This window comes from Sylvia atricapilla, chromosome 3 (assembly GCF_009819655.1).
Source record: "Sylvia atricapilla isolate bSylAtr1 chromosome 3, bSylAtr1.pri, whole genome shotgun sequence".
NCBI classification, from domain to species: domain Eukaryota; kingdom Metazoa; phylum Chordata; class Aves; order Passeriformes; family Sylviidae; genus Sylvia; species Sylvia atricapilla.
This window is the reverse complement of record NC_089142.1, coordinates 31,076,278-31,092,417: the sequence shown is the minus strand read 5'-3', so window position 1 is coordinate 31,092,417 and position 16,140 is coordinate 31,076,278. Positions and strand designations below refer to the sequence as shown.

Here is a 16,140-nt window from a genome sequence, read left to right as displayed (position 1 = left end):
CAGGATGTAATGAACTTCCCTGTTGGTGGTGGTACTGCCACTTTCTTGGTCTAATATTTTTCAGAGGGAAGAAGGAGGGTGAAAATGTAGATTTTGTGCTATGTGGGAGAGTTTGAATTCACCTCTACACTCCAGCAGGTTCACAATACTGCAGAATATATTGGGCAAGAGTCTCCTTTACTCTTTCCACGGAACACAAGCCACTGTCCTTCCAGGAATACACATTTCGCCCTCAGAACAAAACCAAACTGGATCCCAGGTAGACATAGGAAGCCGACAGCCCTGCTTTCTCCTCTGTGCTGTCAGTGCATAGAGGAATGCCTCAGTCTTCCTTTGCAAATCTTGAGAGGCCTCTGTCTCACTCACTGTCAAACAGACTGAATGGTTCATTTCCTTAGGGTCATACCTAGTAAATTTTAGTAAAGGTTTGACCAAGTTAGCTGTTTACATTTGGTGGAAACATGTTCATTGAATATGTTTGCAGTAAACTTAGGAGAACTTCTTTATTAACATGGAGTCGCGAAGACATAAAGTGTGTTTCAAATTCATAAAGTAAGCTCAGCTTTTTATCCTATCATAAAACTTGAGCAAAAGAAAAGCCTTTTAGGGCATTGCCTAGAGCTTCAGTTAAAACATGTCCTAGAGAGAGCAGTGAATGAGATACTGTTGAATCCAAAAGACAAAATCTTCAGAAAAACAGAATTCAATCTCAGGTACAAACTGTCTTGTCTTTTCAGTGCTCCCTACCCTGTGTCCTCCTTGAGGGATTTGTTTCTTATTTGGACTTTCTGCATTGCTAAATTGTTAATAAGAAGAAAAATATCCTCGACATTCATTAAAGAGCCAAAAAATTTGAAAGAATATTTGCATCTATCTTAGGAATGGGCTTATATGCAACCAGATGAAGTTTAAAATGGGTGTTGAACTAAAAAAATCACAGAAGCATTCCTGTAAGAAATTTTGCTCTAAGCAATTGATTTAAAACATTACATTAAAAATTCAGTGACGGATTTTGTCTTGGGATAAGTATGAATAAAGGAGCATCCTATCACTCAACTGAGTGACTTTTTATTCAGTGCTTCAGCTGGGAGGAAACCAAATAAAAATTACTTACCATTTTTATATGTATAGCTTTATGACTATGAAGATTCAGCTGAATTTGAAAATCCTATCAGGGTAGTCTTCAGAAAACATTACTCTTCATATTAAAACTGTCTCTTAAGTTTTCTTGATTAGATAAAATGTTAGTAAGAGCACTGTAGAGATGTCAGTCCTTACTAGGTGATCAAAGGGAAAGAACAGAATATAAATTTCTTTTTGTATGACAGCAAAGACCTAATTAATGATATTTCCTCATGGAATATCTACCATGTATTTCAGTAATCAGCATACCTGCAGTTTCATGGGGCAATAAAACTATTTGAATTAAGCCAGGACTCTCTGAACACAGTCATAGATATTTTAAAAGTCTCTCTGACTAACAGTATGAAAGGTTTTCAGAACATTTGTTGCAGCAAACAAGACACTATTTCACGGTATGGCTCTATCTTACCACAGTGAAGGATAAAATAACAAAACCTCTAAAGAAATCCAGACTATAAGGAGTGAAAGTGTTGCAATTTTGGAACTGAAAGGTGACATTCAAATTTCAAAGCTCAGTATGGAAGTTTACATGAAAAAAGATGTCATTCTGGCTGTGAAGCTAAAATAAATATGGTTGGACCAGGATGAAAAGTTACACAGGTCAGTGAAGTAAATACTTGACTAATGAGTAGCTGAAATAACTTTTCTGACTGAGGCTGGAAATAGGATAGGTCTTAACTTCTGGAGAAATAAACTTATCAACAGTAATGATAAAAAAGCTGTGAAAGGAAGCATAAAAAAGTGTTTAGTATTTCAGTTAGTTTTTCCATGAGCCATGGTGTCTGAGAAACAAAATAGTGTGGTGTGTGTTTTTCATTGCCAGCAACCCAGAAAGACTGAGGACTTAAGCATTTTTCTGTATCAGGAATCCCTATGGGGCTTACTTGATGTCTTCACCATATGAATTCTCACCAAACCTATTCAGTGAGTGGTGCCATAGTTGCTCATCATATCAGGAGCTAGGCTTGAGATTGCCTTTCAAACTGGGATGGTTGCTAGTTCATGGAATTGATGTGTAGCCTAAGAGGAATCAGTTTGGGTGTAGAGAACATTTCAGCACTAATAGGAAAGTGAGAAAAGAGGAGCTGGACACAGTACCTTCTCCAACTATCTTATAGTCAAGTGGCAGGAAATGAAAAATCCAAACTCTCAGATGTTTATGGAATTTTACTCAATCACTAAATGGTCTCCTGTGATTAAGGATGTAGGCAAACATTCCTGTTTTCAGTAAGGATTTATTTTGTTCTGCATGCAGTAGTAGAACTCATATGGGCAGTTACTCTCAGACAAGAGTATCCTTCAGCAGGGAGGGAAAAGCTAAAAATTTTTTAGGCTGCTCTAACCTGATATGCATGGACGTGTCTGCCCAGGCATTCACTGAAGGCCCTTCAGTTATGTTTTTTATCTCCAAAATATTTTGAAGCAGTTACTGTTTGCCCCCTGTTCCTCTGCTTTGCTCTGTATGGTAATTTTGCAGTATTTTGAAGTGGCTTGTTTGTTTCAGGATTCGCGGGAAAATCAATCCTCAGAAACCCAGAAACGATTCTGTGTACTTGATATCATTTGCCATCTGGGTAATCTTAGTTTCTCCTTGTGTTTTTCCCTTTGCTAAGCATATGATTGCCCTTATTGCTTCTCTGCACAAAACAGAGAGGGCAAATATTCCCCCAAGTAACTGTAGATAATCCCTTTTATAAACTGTTTGCATAGCTCTCTGGTCCAGCCCAAAGATAAACACATGCCAGAGGATCAGCATTTTATGAACTGTTCATAGACAACACAGTGTAGAGAGTTTAGCAAATGAGTAATCAGAAAATGACTCATTTCTGAGAGTGCTGTTCCATTACCAGGTAATTGTTATTCAGAGAGAATGGATTTATTTCTTGGTTTTTTTGGAGCGGGAAAAAGGAAATACTGCATTTTCCCCTCTGTTGAAGGAATATACTTTTCTTCTTCAGTAATCTAGATTTTAGGAAACTTGTAGAGTTCTCATCTTTTATATGACTTCTTTCAGTCACCAGCCGATTTTGTCTACAATTATGAAGTACCATCCAGAGGTGAAAATTCTGGAGCTTTATATTTCATACTGCTTTAAACATAACTGCATGTACAAAATATGTGCTGTAGAAAACTCTCCACTTTTATTCTCTCACTTTCAAAAGTGCATGGAAATCCGTCACTGGGCAGCTTTGGTTAGAGCACTTCTATAAAGGTGCCATGGAAAAATTTTCCTCAGACATACTTTTTTGGCTATGATTCCCCTCAGCTCACACAAAGTTGTTGAAACTGCTAAAGTAAATTAAATCACTGAAGGCTGCCATTTGCCCTGGAGTGGAACAGGGCTTGTGACAGCTGGGGGAACTAAACAAATTTGCACTGATGGTTATATTTGATGTTATGTAATTCAGATTGAAGAACAAGCAAGAAACACCCATGGAATGTCTTAAAGAAAAGTCTTTTTCTTAACTGCAAACACTCCAAACAAACCATTTGGCTTTCAGTATTTCTTGGGATCATATGATCTTTACCCAAGTCTTTTTACACCAGAAATAAAATACAATGAGAAACACGGTAAAGGTGGTGAGTCTAAATGCAGCAGACAGCGAGCAGTTTGTGAGAGCTACTGTTTTTCTAATCTGTTTTTTAATAAGAGAAGTGGTTTTAAGTCTGGCAAGAATTTGATTTTCTGCCCAAATGCATGCTGTTAGATGAAAAGAACATACTGTACATTAGCTGCTAAACAGATTAACTTTCATAATTTGCAGTTGTTTTAAAGACTAACAAATTCATTGCTAGATTAAGCAATCAATACAGAAATGCTTAATCCTAATAAATGTCTGAAAATCTTGAAAGCTGAAGATCTGCTTTATGTGTGACAGCTGGCAGCTATATGGTTTTCAGAAGGGTTTTAAGAATATTTGAGTAACTGACTGTAATCAGGGAAGTCATTGCACTTTTAAATACGAATTTCAGAAAAATTTAAAAAGAAAGCTGGGCTGGTTTTTTTTTTCCCAGAAAAATATTCAGTGATCAGATTTCTATCTTGCTTTCACTGAGAAATTTCCAAGTATTTCCACTTATATCAGTGAAGATCTTAGGCTAGACACACTGCTGGTAAAAAAGGACAAAGTTCTTTGGCATACGTGAGGTTGCTGGTCTCCATTAGCAGAGCTGTCAGTCCGTTTTGTTTCTTATCTTTTTGCTTTTTAGAATAAGCAGAAAGACGAATATTGTATTATATTCAGAAGAGTATAAATAAATTTGAGAGATAATTATGTCATTGTGTCTTCTCTCTTAGAAAGAGAATCTTTGTTTCAGTGTATCATCTATCCTATGTTTGAGGAGTAGCTATTTGTGTTGTGAGAATTAGGCTGTACTAAAACAATACATAAAAAAAATGTCTTGACTGGGTCATTTTCAGTTTTAAGTGATTTTCTGTTTTATATATTTCTTATAGTTTAGACTGGGAGATTTTGGAGGTGGGCTCTTTTTTGGTCAGAAAATGAATAGCAGTTCTTTGGTAAATAAATGATTCTTTTTTGCAATTTCTGTAGTAACATAAGAATGCTTTAGAAAGGAATGACCTCCTACAGGCAGAATAGTACAAATTCAAGGGACATTTTCTTACAATGAGGTTTTTAGCATATCATGGGGACTTTACGTAATGGTCAGATGGCATAGTGCTGTTTCCATCCTTCCAAACAAGGACTCTGTATCCTCAGGAGATTTAATGCTGCATCATGCATTTTTAAAATTATACATTCCAAGATTTCTGAGTGTGACCTTTGAAACTGACTTTATAATCTGAGGAAAAGTATCTTAGTTTTATATAGGAAATGAAACATGTATCGGAAAAAAACCCAATGGGGGAAGGTTCTGTGAATAATAATAAGATATTTCTACCCAGTGTTAAATGAATAACGTTTGGAAAAGACAGGATATTAAAGGGATTGAATGTGAACACCTGTTGACATTATCCTAGATCAGGGACTCAGGAGTGCTCTGGCTGAAGTTCCTCTGTTTTGGGCTAGAACTCTCCTAGTTGGCATCTTGTTGCCTTTCTGCAGAAGAGAAGAAGAAATCTGTTCTAATGGGGTCATGTGAGGATGCCTCTGTGTAGTAAGTCTTTGGCTTTCCTCAACACCATGGCCACATCCCCTGTCTACTTGCCTGAGGACTGGTTGCTAAGCACTTTATGTCTTGAGGGAAGGGATATCAGCCCACCCAAGTGACTGCTTTCCAGTGCTGAGGAGAGTTTGACCGTTGGATTAACACTGAAGTGATCCTGCCATCATCTCATCTGATGCATCCACTTGAATCCTTCGCTGTGGCAATCTAGCCTGCTGACACAATGGGATACTCCTGACTTTTGCCCATTGTAAACAAGGCAGGACTCAGGCCAGAACATTCTGGTCTATGCCTCTGCAAGCAAAGTCTTCTTTAGTTGATTCTGACATTTTAGGATGCTGGCTTACAGAAATCCTGTGTTTAACTTAAATGAAACATGGCTCTGCAGAAAATTTACAACTGCAGATTGATTTTTGAAACCTGTTTTCAAAAAATATACAGAAAGCTGTTTAAAATCTGGGTCCAAATTGCATCTAAAAATCCCACTGAGATCAGCTGGAGTTGTGTAAATGTCTCTGAGGAGAAAGGCCATTTGAATAAGGACATTTGATTTTTATGAATGTCAACATTTTAATTTTAGCTGATTCAGTCTTGTGTTCAATAACAACAGTGATTGCTGGAGAGCTACGGGAAGTAAGCCAAGTGGACAGAGGGAAACTGCTTTAATATCATATTGTGTCTCTGGCACACTACAGTGGAAAAACTTATTATGGAAACTGGACATTTCAGAAGTCCAGAACAGCATATAAAAGCACCTCACTGATAGTTACCAAGTGAACTTTTGAAAGTGTGTCTGCTCTAAGCGATGGTAGAGATGTACAGGGGACTGTAGGTAGCAAAAAGTGCTCTGAGCTAAAAACTGCCAAAGTGAATCTGACAGCCTGAAGCTGGTACCTGGCTTGCTCTCCCAGGCAAGGGTCTGACCTGTTAGTGCAAGCACTTTTTTTTCCTGTCTACCTACCTCACCATGGTTTTACAGCTGTGCTTACACCAGCTGGTTTGATGCTGCAGAGTATCATAGGACCTCATGCCTGCTAGAGAACAATTTAAAAAACCAACTCCATCATTGTTTACTGATGCCTTGGGGGCTGTAGGAAGTGATGAACAGATATTAGCTTCCATTTCTAGTCAAGAAAAAGTAGGAATCTTTTGCTAGCCAGACAGCACTTTTTTCTTATGATGTGCTTTGTCTCTCCATGCACCTTAACCATCCTGTTTAAACAAGCAGGCAAGATGTGGATGTTTAACAAGCATTTCTGAACACACTGACCAAAGGGAAAAAAAAAAAAAAAAAAGAGTGTTCAGGTGTAGATTTTTGTGTATACATGAAATATAAGCAAGTTACACAGGTATTTTGTTTTAATCCACGAGCTGAATATTTCATAGGTCTCATTGAATGTTTGTTAGTGACCATGTTATACCAGTGTTATCGTGGAGCATAAATGTATTTTTTGACTCTGAGTGTAGCAGCTTTGATAATATTCATGGAACCTTAACAGTTTAAGACTTACAGTTGGACTGTATGTTAAACATAGCTGTTCTCCTAATAATGAATTTGAAAAAACCACTCTGGGAGATTAAGTGAAGCAGAAAAAAGCTGTGACTGAACTTCCACCTCACACGTGAGGTGCAAATCAAGTTAGTGTGTTATGTTAAAGAAATGTTCTCAGTTGCAATGTAACATATAAAAAGTCTAATTTCCCTTAGTAGGTAAGTTGTCTTGTCAGCAGTTTCCAACTATTTGAAGTAAAATTTTTCCATTTAGTTCTAGTGGTTTGGTAGAAATCCCAGTTCCTTTTCCCTCTTTTACCTTGCCTTATAAAAGAGACATTTAGTTCCAAAGAATATTTCTTTCACAACCAACATATTACAGTAACTGCTGTTCATTATAATCCATTCCAAACAAATTATTTTCCTCTGTTATTTAATGACTTCAATAATGACTTAATCAATAAGGGTTTTAAATAAGAAGTTATTTTTGCAGTATTTCCAACATATATCATTGGCTGTAGTATCCAAGAGTAGACTTGCAAAAAATTGTGCTGTGGTAGCAGATACTTGAATACTGAAATCATGTTGTGGCAGAGCTATGTTTTAAAGTAGCCAAAATAAAGTGACTTGTATATTTATATTACATTAAAATATGGAAAGAAAGGTTTTTATTGTGAGACATCTGTGCATTCTATCAAGTTAGGTTTTCCATATTTTTTCCATTTGGATTGCCTTAATATTTTTTTATATTGGATGAAAAAGCCAAGATTTGAGAGTAGGAGCTTAAGAGCAGACAGAAAAATTGGTGTAATTTACTTTTGAAGGCAAATCTTTTTTTCAGGCTTCCAGGAAAATTGTTATTTGGAGTTCAGATTCTGCCCTGGCTTTCATTTAATGCAGTCACTGAATCTGGTGAGACTTCATGAAGCATGAGCTGAACTGGGCCTTTTCACTATAACTTTTTCAATATATGGAATCACTGTTGTGAAATGATAAGTGAACTTTACCAAACCCTTTGTATTTTAATCTTTTTTTTGAAAAGAAGATGCCATAAACTGTGGTAATTTATATTGTGAGGCTAAAAACCAGTTTGAAGGTACAATTTTAAGAACTGATGCAGAGTTAGGATAGAAAAAGAACTGTCTCCTGAAAAACGATGGAATGTCCCTAAGACTGAATTAAAATCGGAAACCTCCCACAACACATGTTCTGTTAGTTGCATTTGATAGTCATCTTTGTGATTGTTATGGTAATCTCTGATTCTGTATTCTGTGTAGCTGATGAATTTTTGATAAGTTGACATTAATTTCTCTTCATCTTTAAGCCAAGTGAAATTAGTTGGCTCACTTTTAATGAAGTTGCACGGGCAATGAGATGTTTCTAAAGCAAAACTTTCTACAGAATATGTTTTCTGCTCCAGTGGGATTGTGTTTGGAAATGTTGCAGATTGTGGTGGAAAAGACAAATGAATACAAAAAGTGAAAACTCAGTATATGACTCTGAGCAACTTGTTACCTTGTTACTCAGCCTGAAACTGCTTCAGGTTTCTGAATGTAGTGAGATCTGTTCTTGCAATGAAACTAAATAGTGGAAATTGGATAAATATTGAATTTCTCCGTGTTCAAAGAATTTTGATTCTGGTTCTGTGGCTGCTATGGATTAATATAAGGATATATTTTTATCAGTGAGGGTAAAACTTAAGTGTGATGCCATGAGGCCACCCCAAGTGTTTAAGTCCTCTTGCTAAACAAGAGTCTCTCAGAAATGTCCTGGACAGAGAGAAATCCCACAGAGAATACACACCAAAAAACTGAGTACTTCTTTGTCTATGTGGATCTGGTTTCATAGAGCCCTTTTGCAGATTTTGCTACGATGAGGCTGTTGCACTAAAGCCACTGGTCAATGCTCCTTTCCTGCCATCAAAAGCAAGCGATTGCAATAGGAAAATTGAACATATGTTGTAAATGTACATTAAACATTAAATAAAGGCACTCCTTTCAATGCATTACTTTAGACCAATGAGCTGCACTTTTAAGCAGAGAATTATTCTTGTGTGTTAGGTGAGACTTGCATATCCGTCTGACAACTAGATTTCACAGGCTAATGAGCTGCTTCCTTTGGTCCAAGCTGTCTGAAACAAACTACAGAGAGGAAAGAGATACAGGTCTTATGAATGGAAAGATGGAGAGTGTTTTCTACAATAAGTGTGGGATGATGTAAACACACTGCAAATTAATTGTGAACATAAAATGAAATAGCTGATTTGGTAAATGGGACTCTGGAAGATACTAGTACTAATAAATAACAAAATAAAGCTGTCAGAGAAAGAGCTGACTGATCAGAGGCCTGGGAAATCACGAGCCATACGAAGTTCAATAAGGGAAAGTGCTGGATTCTGCACCTGGGATGGGGCAACCCTGGATGTATGGACAGAGCAGGGAATGAAATGCTGGAAAGCCACAGGAAGGAACCCTCTGGGGGTCCTGTTTGATGGAAAATTAAATATGAGAGTGAAGACATGAGAAGACACTGATCTCTCTTCAGGACCAAGGGAATGGCCTGAAGTTGTGTCAGGGGAGGTTTAGGTTGAATGTTAGAAAAAGGTTCTTTACTCAGAGGGTGGTTGGCCACTGGAACAGGCTATCCAGGGAAGTAGTCACAGCACCAAACCTGAGAGATCGTGAGAAGTGTGTGGACAATTCTCTCAGGAATATGATGTGACTCCTGGGGATGGAGATGTGCAAGGCCAGTAGCTGATGATCCTTCTGAGTCCGTTCCAACTCAACAGATTCTGTGATTCTGTGAAAAGTCTCCATTATTTAACCCTAGGGAAAAAGTTATTCACATAACAATGAGAATGAATGAAATAAAATTGTTTTTTTGAGAGTTAAAATTTACCTAAGTGATCTGAACCATATTTAAGCACTGGCTTCATTCCAGGTCTTTGAATACTGCTGTTTTTATTTTGCATATTTTAAAGCATGACTGCTAAGTATCTTACACGGTAAGAACAGGATCATTCATAGCCTAAAGTTAGCTTTAAGCTTTTTGTTGAAATGCTTCATCTATTTTCTCTCGGGACTGCCATTGTATGTTATTGAAAATAATATTGATGGGAAAAGTTTGGTTTAACTCATTTGACTTTTACATTTCTACTTTGCTAACTTTTGCTTTTTGTGTTTAAGAGAGAATTTGTTGTTTTCTTTCTTGCAGAACGTGGTTCACCACGTAATTTGGTTACCACAGACATAACTGACACTACAGTTGGATTATCATGGACACCAGCTCCAGGAACAGTTAACCATTATAGGATAGTATGGAAATCACTTTATGATGATACCATGGGAGAGAAGAGAGTCCCTGGAAATACAGTGGATGCTGTGGTAGAAGGCTTGGAGCCAGAGACTAAATACAGATTTTCAGTGTATGCAGCCTACAGCAGTGGAGAAGGAGACCCAGTAGAAGGAGAGGCTTTTACTGATGGTAAGTGGAGTACATTACCACCATTTGTAACATTATGTTTTTGATGAAATTACAAGGTTTTTTTTAAAAACGGACCTTATTTTTCTTCATAATTTTTTTGTTTTGTTTTGTTTTTATGAAATTGCCCCAAACCACCTCAGCTCAGCCAATTCTGACATTTTGCTGGACCATTAAAAAACCCACAAAATCTCTTCTATGTCATATAAGTTTGGATTCAGCAAGAATTACTTCAAAGATATGCTTTTGTCTACATATTACTCTGAATTCGGCCTCTTATAGGTTTGGTGTGAAATATGTTATATTTGTCAAAGCAGGCTCAAGCTTCTCCTGCAGTGTAGGCAAAGTGAAAAAACACTGTGACCAGGGATGACTCATTTCTTTATAGCAAGAACTGGCAAGTAAAGGAGTCAGAATGAATGAAGGGATGTCCTGGATAAGGCTTGACATTTCTGTTGTTTGCCTAAGGGGCCATGTGAAGACAAAGCCTGAGGGAGGGAATCATCATGTGTGTTTACGTGTTCTTGTGCTCTGTCCTAAGCATCTGTTTTGACTACTGCTGGAGACAGGCTGCTGAACTACGCTAACCTTTGTCCTTGACCCAGTGCAGTTCTTAAGGTTTTGCAAGAGTAGTGATTGCTGCTGTCAGTAAGAGCTGACTCCCCAGAGTCAAAGCAGACTGCTGTCCCACAGCTTCCTTCTTCGTTCAAGCACAGCAACACTAGCTGTTCTAGCTTTTCCAGGTTACGTAGGCAGCCTAGCCATACCATTTGTTCTGACTCTGTGTGCTGACTGACGGAACTTGCTATTAGGCCTATCAATAGCCCCAGACCTGGGGCTAAGAGCCTGAAACAAATATTATATCTTTCTGGTATACACACAATTTGAAATTGTCAGTTCCTAGGAACTACAAAGTCTACCTTACTGTGTGATGAAATACTGACCGATTCCATCATGCCAAGTAGGTTCAGCTTTGCCAAAACCTAGATGGCTTATTTTGGCTGACAGCCAGCACTGCATACCTGTCAGTTCACTCGGGATTATTTATACCATTTGTACAGTCTGGAAAATATCTCTTAGAAGCTGAATGCTGCAATTTGTAGAGAAAATGCTTTATTAGTTCATGGGCTTATTTCAGCACTTATGCTATGGTGATGAGTGATTTTCCAAGCATTTGGAAACCGACTCACCTCTATTTGAAGGACAGTTTGCATGGGGTTCAACAGCCAGCTGTTTAGGTATTCAACAGCACCTTATCAGACTCGTAATATCAAAACTTAGAATATCTGAACTCCATAGGACATTGTGTTCATGGAAATCAATGACTTTATAATTTATCACTTTCATTTGAGAGTGCTGAATCCATTATTTATGAATTACTGAGAAGCATGACTAAATAAAACTCCCAATTCTACTTTGTCAGCATGAGATTTATACTTCCCCCTTTTTTATCTCAGTAGTGAAAAACACACTTCTGTTTGTTTAGCCCATTACAATTAAAAAATAATTAACAATGGCCTGTGAGATTCCCATATGTGTTCCCTACAATCAAATACTGTAATTTTAAGAAGGACAAGTTTATTAATACAGCAGATCTAATTTTGTAGTCATGCATTAGAATATATCTGCATATGATAAAGTAAAAATTTGTCCATATTTTTACACTGAAAAGTGTCACCAAATGCCAGGACTGTGACAGTAGACAACGAGACAGAAAATACAATGAGAGTTACATGGCAGCCTCCTCCTGGGAGAGTCTTGTCCTACCGTGTGAACTACAGACCCCGCAGCGGAGGAAGACAAATGTCTGGAAGAGTAAATGCTCCTGCCACCAGCACAGTGTTAAAGCGACTCAAGCCCCGGACTACGTATGACATAACTGTTGTTCCAATTTATGATTTTGGACACGGGAAACCAAGAAAAGGAGAAGGAACAACAGGTATGTACCAAAAGGTTGTAGAGGATTTCATAATGCAAGTTTTGTGTTTGAAATTAATAATCAGGAAACATAGACAAGCATGGTGGAGTCTGCCAAGATCATGAATTGACAGGCAAATTGAAGAAAATGTTATTAGTCGAGAAGAGATTTTGATTTATTTGAAATTTCATTGTGGTATAGCCTGAGCACAGCTTATTGCTGTTGATATTAAAAGGTGTAAATATAGTGTAAAATTTGTTTGAAAATACTAGAATTCTTTTGAAATGTTATCATCAGAAGGTCAAACAAGGTGTTTTGTGAGGAAGACAGACTACTTAATCAAGTGTTGTCAGCCATTGCACAGTTTGCCTTTTGCTTGTGGGTATTGATTAAATAGCTACCCAGCATCCTGTAATTTAGATTTGTCTTCTCTGGTCACCATATTTTCTGTGGAAAACCAAAGGTACTAAAAATGGGGAGTAGATGATTTTGGAGAGTTATCTGTGGAAGTCTGACTTCATGGTCTTTTGGATAGGCTGTCTTCTCCCTCAGAAACTGAAACTCTAAAACATTTATTAAGTCTCAGTGAAGGCATTTTTGTGGTAAAACTAATTTTCTACCCTACCTTTAGTATGAATGTGATGCTGCTCTTGCATTTTGTAAGGAAGTGTTCTCTAGATGTTCAGATCAATTAGATTTAGTGTCAGTTTTCTCCTTCCATAGATGGAAAGCTATTATGAAAAGAAAAACTTCTTTAAAATGTTCTGCCTGTGTGCCACTAGTGCCATTCACTGAGGTACTCTGTAAATAGTTCATGCTGTTCTCTGTTTTCTGAATGTTATATTGAATGACAGGAAGTAAGATAAAGGTATCCTAACAGTGAAGATATTAGTATTAGCACCTCAGTTACTGAAGAAAGGTTTCTTCTTAACCTAAAATGGGGTTGATATAAAGGAGTCATGAAAACTTGATCAGCTCTTGACCAATATCTATTTTTTTAATGCTGAAAATTCTACTTAGATAAATTTTAGATCATCCATCTGCTTTTGATTTTTGAACTCTTCATACAGATATGCCTCTGCTTTAAGTGCAAATAACTGTGGTGGTAAACACTCTTTGGAAGCAAGTGAGGCCTAAGCCATCTTTTTAGTTGAAGCTGTCATGAAAATTCAGGGAGTATGATGAGAGATGAGACAGAGAATCTGTACTTTTCTTTGTGAATGGGAGTGCATCTACTGTTTCTCAGCAGAATTCACAATTTGAGGACATTTATGATCTTTCAGCTATGCCTAAACAATTGCATAGGCACAGGGACAAGGCAAACTCTGTTTCGTCTCTCTTTCATGTCAAAGCTATAGTGGTAAAGTTTTGTTTACTTTAATTCCTCCCCCCCCCTTTTTTTTTTAACCTTGAGGTTACACTGCTGTATTATTTTCCATGACTACACTTTAGAGCTGCACACAACCAAAAATTGTGCAAAATGCAGAAAAAACCAACAGCTTGTTAACTGCTCTGTCTGTGTGTACTGCCCTGCAGTGGGCAGCTGTAAGTCTTCTGAGGAAGTTGCTCTTGACCTAAAAACCTCAAGCTGTTTGGCTGGCACTCCTCAGAAGATTTTTGATACACTGCCACACCTCTGGTTGGTGAAGTTGCTTTAGCTGCCAGGCAATTTATCCCTTCATACATTGACTGCAGAGGGAACCTCAACAATACACTTAGCTCATGTATCTATTGGTTAGATAGCTAAAATTAAATGTCAGGAATCCCATCTTTCATCTCTTAATACTTGTCATTGTGTCTAAAGAAAGGAACAGAGTTTAGGACTGTCACTAATGGTAGATTTGCACATATAAATATATATACTTAAAAGCATACTTGTTGATTTTTTTTGCTATGTGCAGACCTTACCTAAGACCAGATCTTTGTTTCCCACCCTTGTAGCTTCTCCCTTTAAGCCACCTCGAAATCTGAGAACTTCTGATTCAACTATGTCAAGTTTCCGAGTAACCTGGGAGCCAGCCCCTGGGAGAGTGAAGGGGTACAAAGTAACTTTCCACCCTACTGAAGATGATGGGAGTCTTGGAGAATTAATAGTGGGACCTTATGACAGCACAGTGGTATTGGAGGAGCTTAGGTATGGACATTCCTTGATGTTCGTTTTTGTTTTGTTTTGTTTCCTTTAAATAACTTTAGCCTAGGGTTTTGTTTAAAAATGAAATGCCTGGCAAAATCTACTGTAAGTTGAGCAAGTAATTTTGTCAATTAGCTATGAAAATCTTGTTATGTCATCTCTGAAATGTACCTGGCAGGTTTCTTTCTAAGATTATCTATTTACATCACTTGTGGTCTCACAGGAACTGAAGGAGGCAAATATATAGGCTGGAGCTGTATTCTGTATTTCACATATGAGGAAGATAATGGAATTCTGAAGGATGTTTGGGATTTCTGAAGTTTCCTCTCAAAAGTTTCTTGTCACATGTTTTTCAAAAGATGCTTAGTTTAGCTCTTGATTCATTTTCTCAGAGGCTTGGATTTTTAAAACAGGCTTCACACCAAGTCAAAATCTGTTAGGCAAGTATATTAAATATAATTAAAATAAGATCGTTATGTCAAAGAATCATGCAGTCATAGAATGGTTTGGGTTGAAAGGGACCTTAAAAATCATCTAGTTCCAACCTCATTGCTGTGGGCACCTTCCAGTAGATCAGGTTGCTCAAAGCCCCACCCAACCTGGTCTTGATGCTCTGGGATGGGACAACCACAACTTCTCTGGGCAACCTGTTCAAGTATCACAGCACCCTCACAGTAAAGAGCTTCTTCCTAATACCTGATCTAAATCTATTTTCAGTTTAAAGCTGTTACTCTCTGTCCTATCACTACATGTCCCTGTTTCAAGTGCCTCTCTAGCTTTCTTTAGGCTCTTTTTGGGTGCTGGAAGCCTACCATAAGGTCTCCTCAAAACCTTCTCTTCTCTAGGCTATACAACCCTATCTCTTAGACTGTCTTCAGAGGATCACCCTTCTGATCATCTTTTTCATTTTCTTCTGGACCCATTATAAGAGGTCCAAGCCCTCCTCATATAGGTGGCTCCAGAGCTGAATGCTGCAGTTAAGGTGGGGTCTCACATGAGCACAAAAGAGAGCGAGAATCACCTCCCTTGACTTGCTGGTCACTTCTTGTGATGCAGCCCAGACATCACTCTCAGTCACTGCATTTGGCCTCTGTGACCTTCCAGCATTGTGGCTAGGGCACTTTTAAGTGAAAACTGAGGCAAAAATATAATTCAGTATCTCAGCCTTCTCCATATCCTGGGTAACCAGGTATTCTGTTTTCCTCTTCTGCCTGGGCAATTTCTCTTCACAGGATTAAATAACTTGAATGAGGAAGGCTATACATTTAAGTATAGAGTGTAAAATCAGCTTTTAAATTATTGAAACATCAATGTCTTGTGGAAGAGCCAGTATTTGGGCTTCATGTTTTAGCACCTTCTTTTCCATGAGGTATTTTGTTCTCATGAGAATTCAATAAGTGAAGTGTTGAGCATTTAAGTCGCGAAATTACTTTAGTTAAAATACACCTCTTTGACTATTTCAGGGCAGGAACTACCTATAAGGTAAATGTTTTTGGGATGTTTGAAGGAGGAGAGAGCAACCCTCTGGTTGGACAAGAGATGACCACGCTTTCAGATACTACTACGGAGCCATTTTTATCTAGAGGTAAGCATGACTGAATTGAAGAAAAGGAAGTCTTGTATTTTGGTTAAAAAGAGGGCAAAAGTTTACTACATTTCCTTTTTGTTTTTCTAATGTACATACATACTTGTTTACAGGATTCATTATATTCCCTTCCCTGGTGACATAAGCCCTGGTCTGAAACGACAATAAAACATGCCTCAGTTCCCAGTTCTAGTCCTCTGCACCCATCAGATGATCTTATAAAGATGATAACACAGGCAACCTGTGTTTTGCTGATTATTCAAA

At 37.8% G+C, this 16,140-nt stretch overlaps 1 protein-coding gene across 3 annotated transcripts in view; it reads left to right on the top strand.

The window, feature by feature from the left end:
* The window catches only part of COL12A1 (collagen type XII alpha 1 chain), a 100,091-nt gene that overhangs the window by 23,748 nt on the left and 60,203 nt on the right, over positions 1-16,140 (top strand). For all 3 annotated transcript variants that reach the window (XM_066315028.1, XM_066315025.1, XM_066315027.1), the window contains 4 exons: positions 9,976-10,245; positions 11,915-12,181; positions 14,102-14,294; positions 15,755-15,876. In XM_066315028.1, coding sequence (XP_066171125.1) covers positions 9,976-10,245; positions 11,915-12,181; positions 14,102-14,294; positions 15,755-15,876 — 852 coding nt within the window. The remainder of the gene's footprint in view (positions 1-9,975; positions 10,246-11,914; positions 12,182-14,101; positions 14,295-15,754; positions 15,877-16,140) is intronic.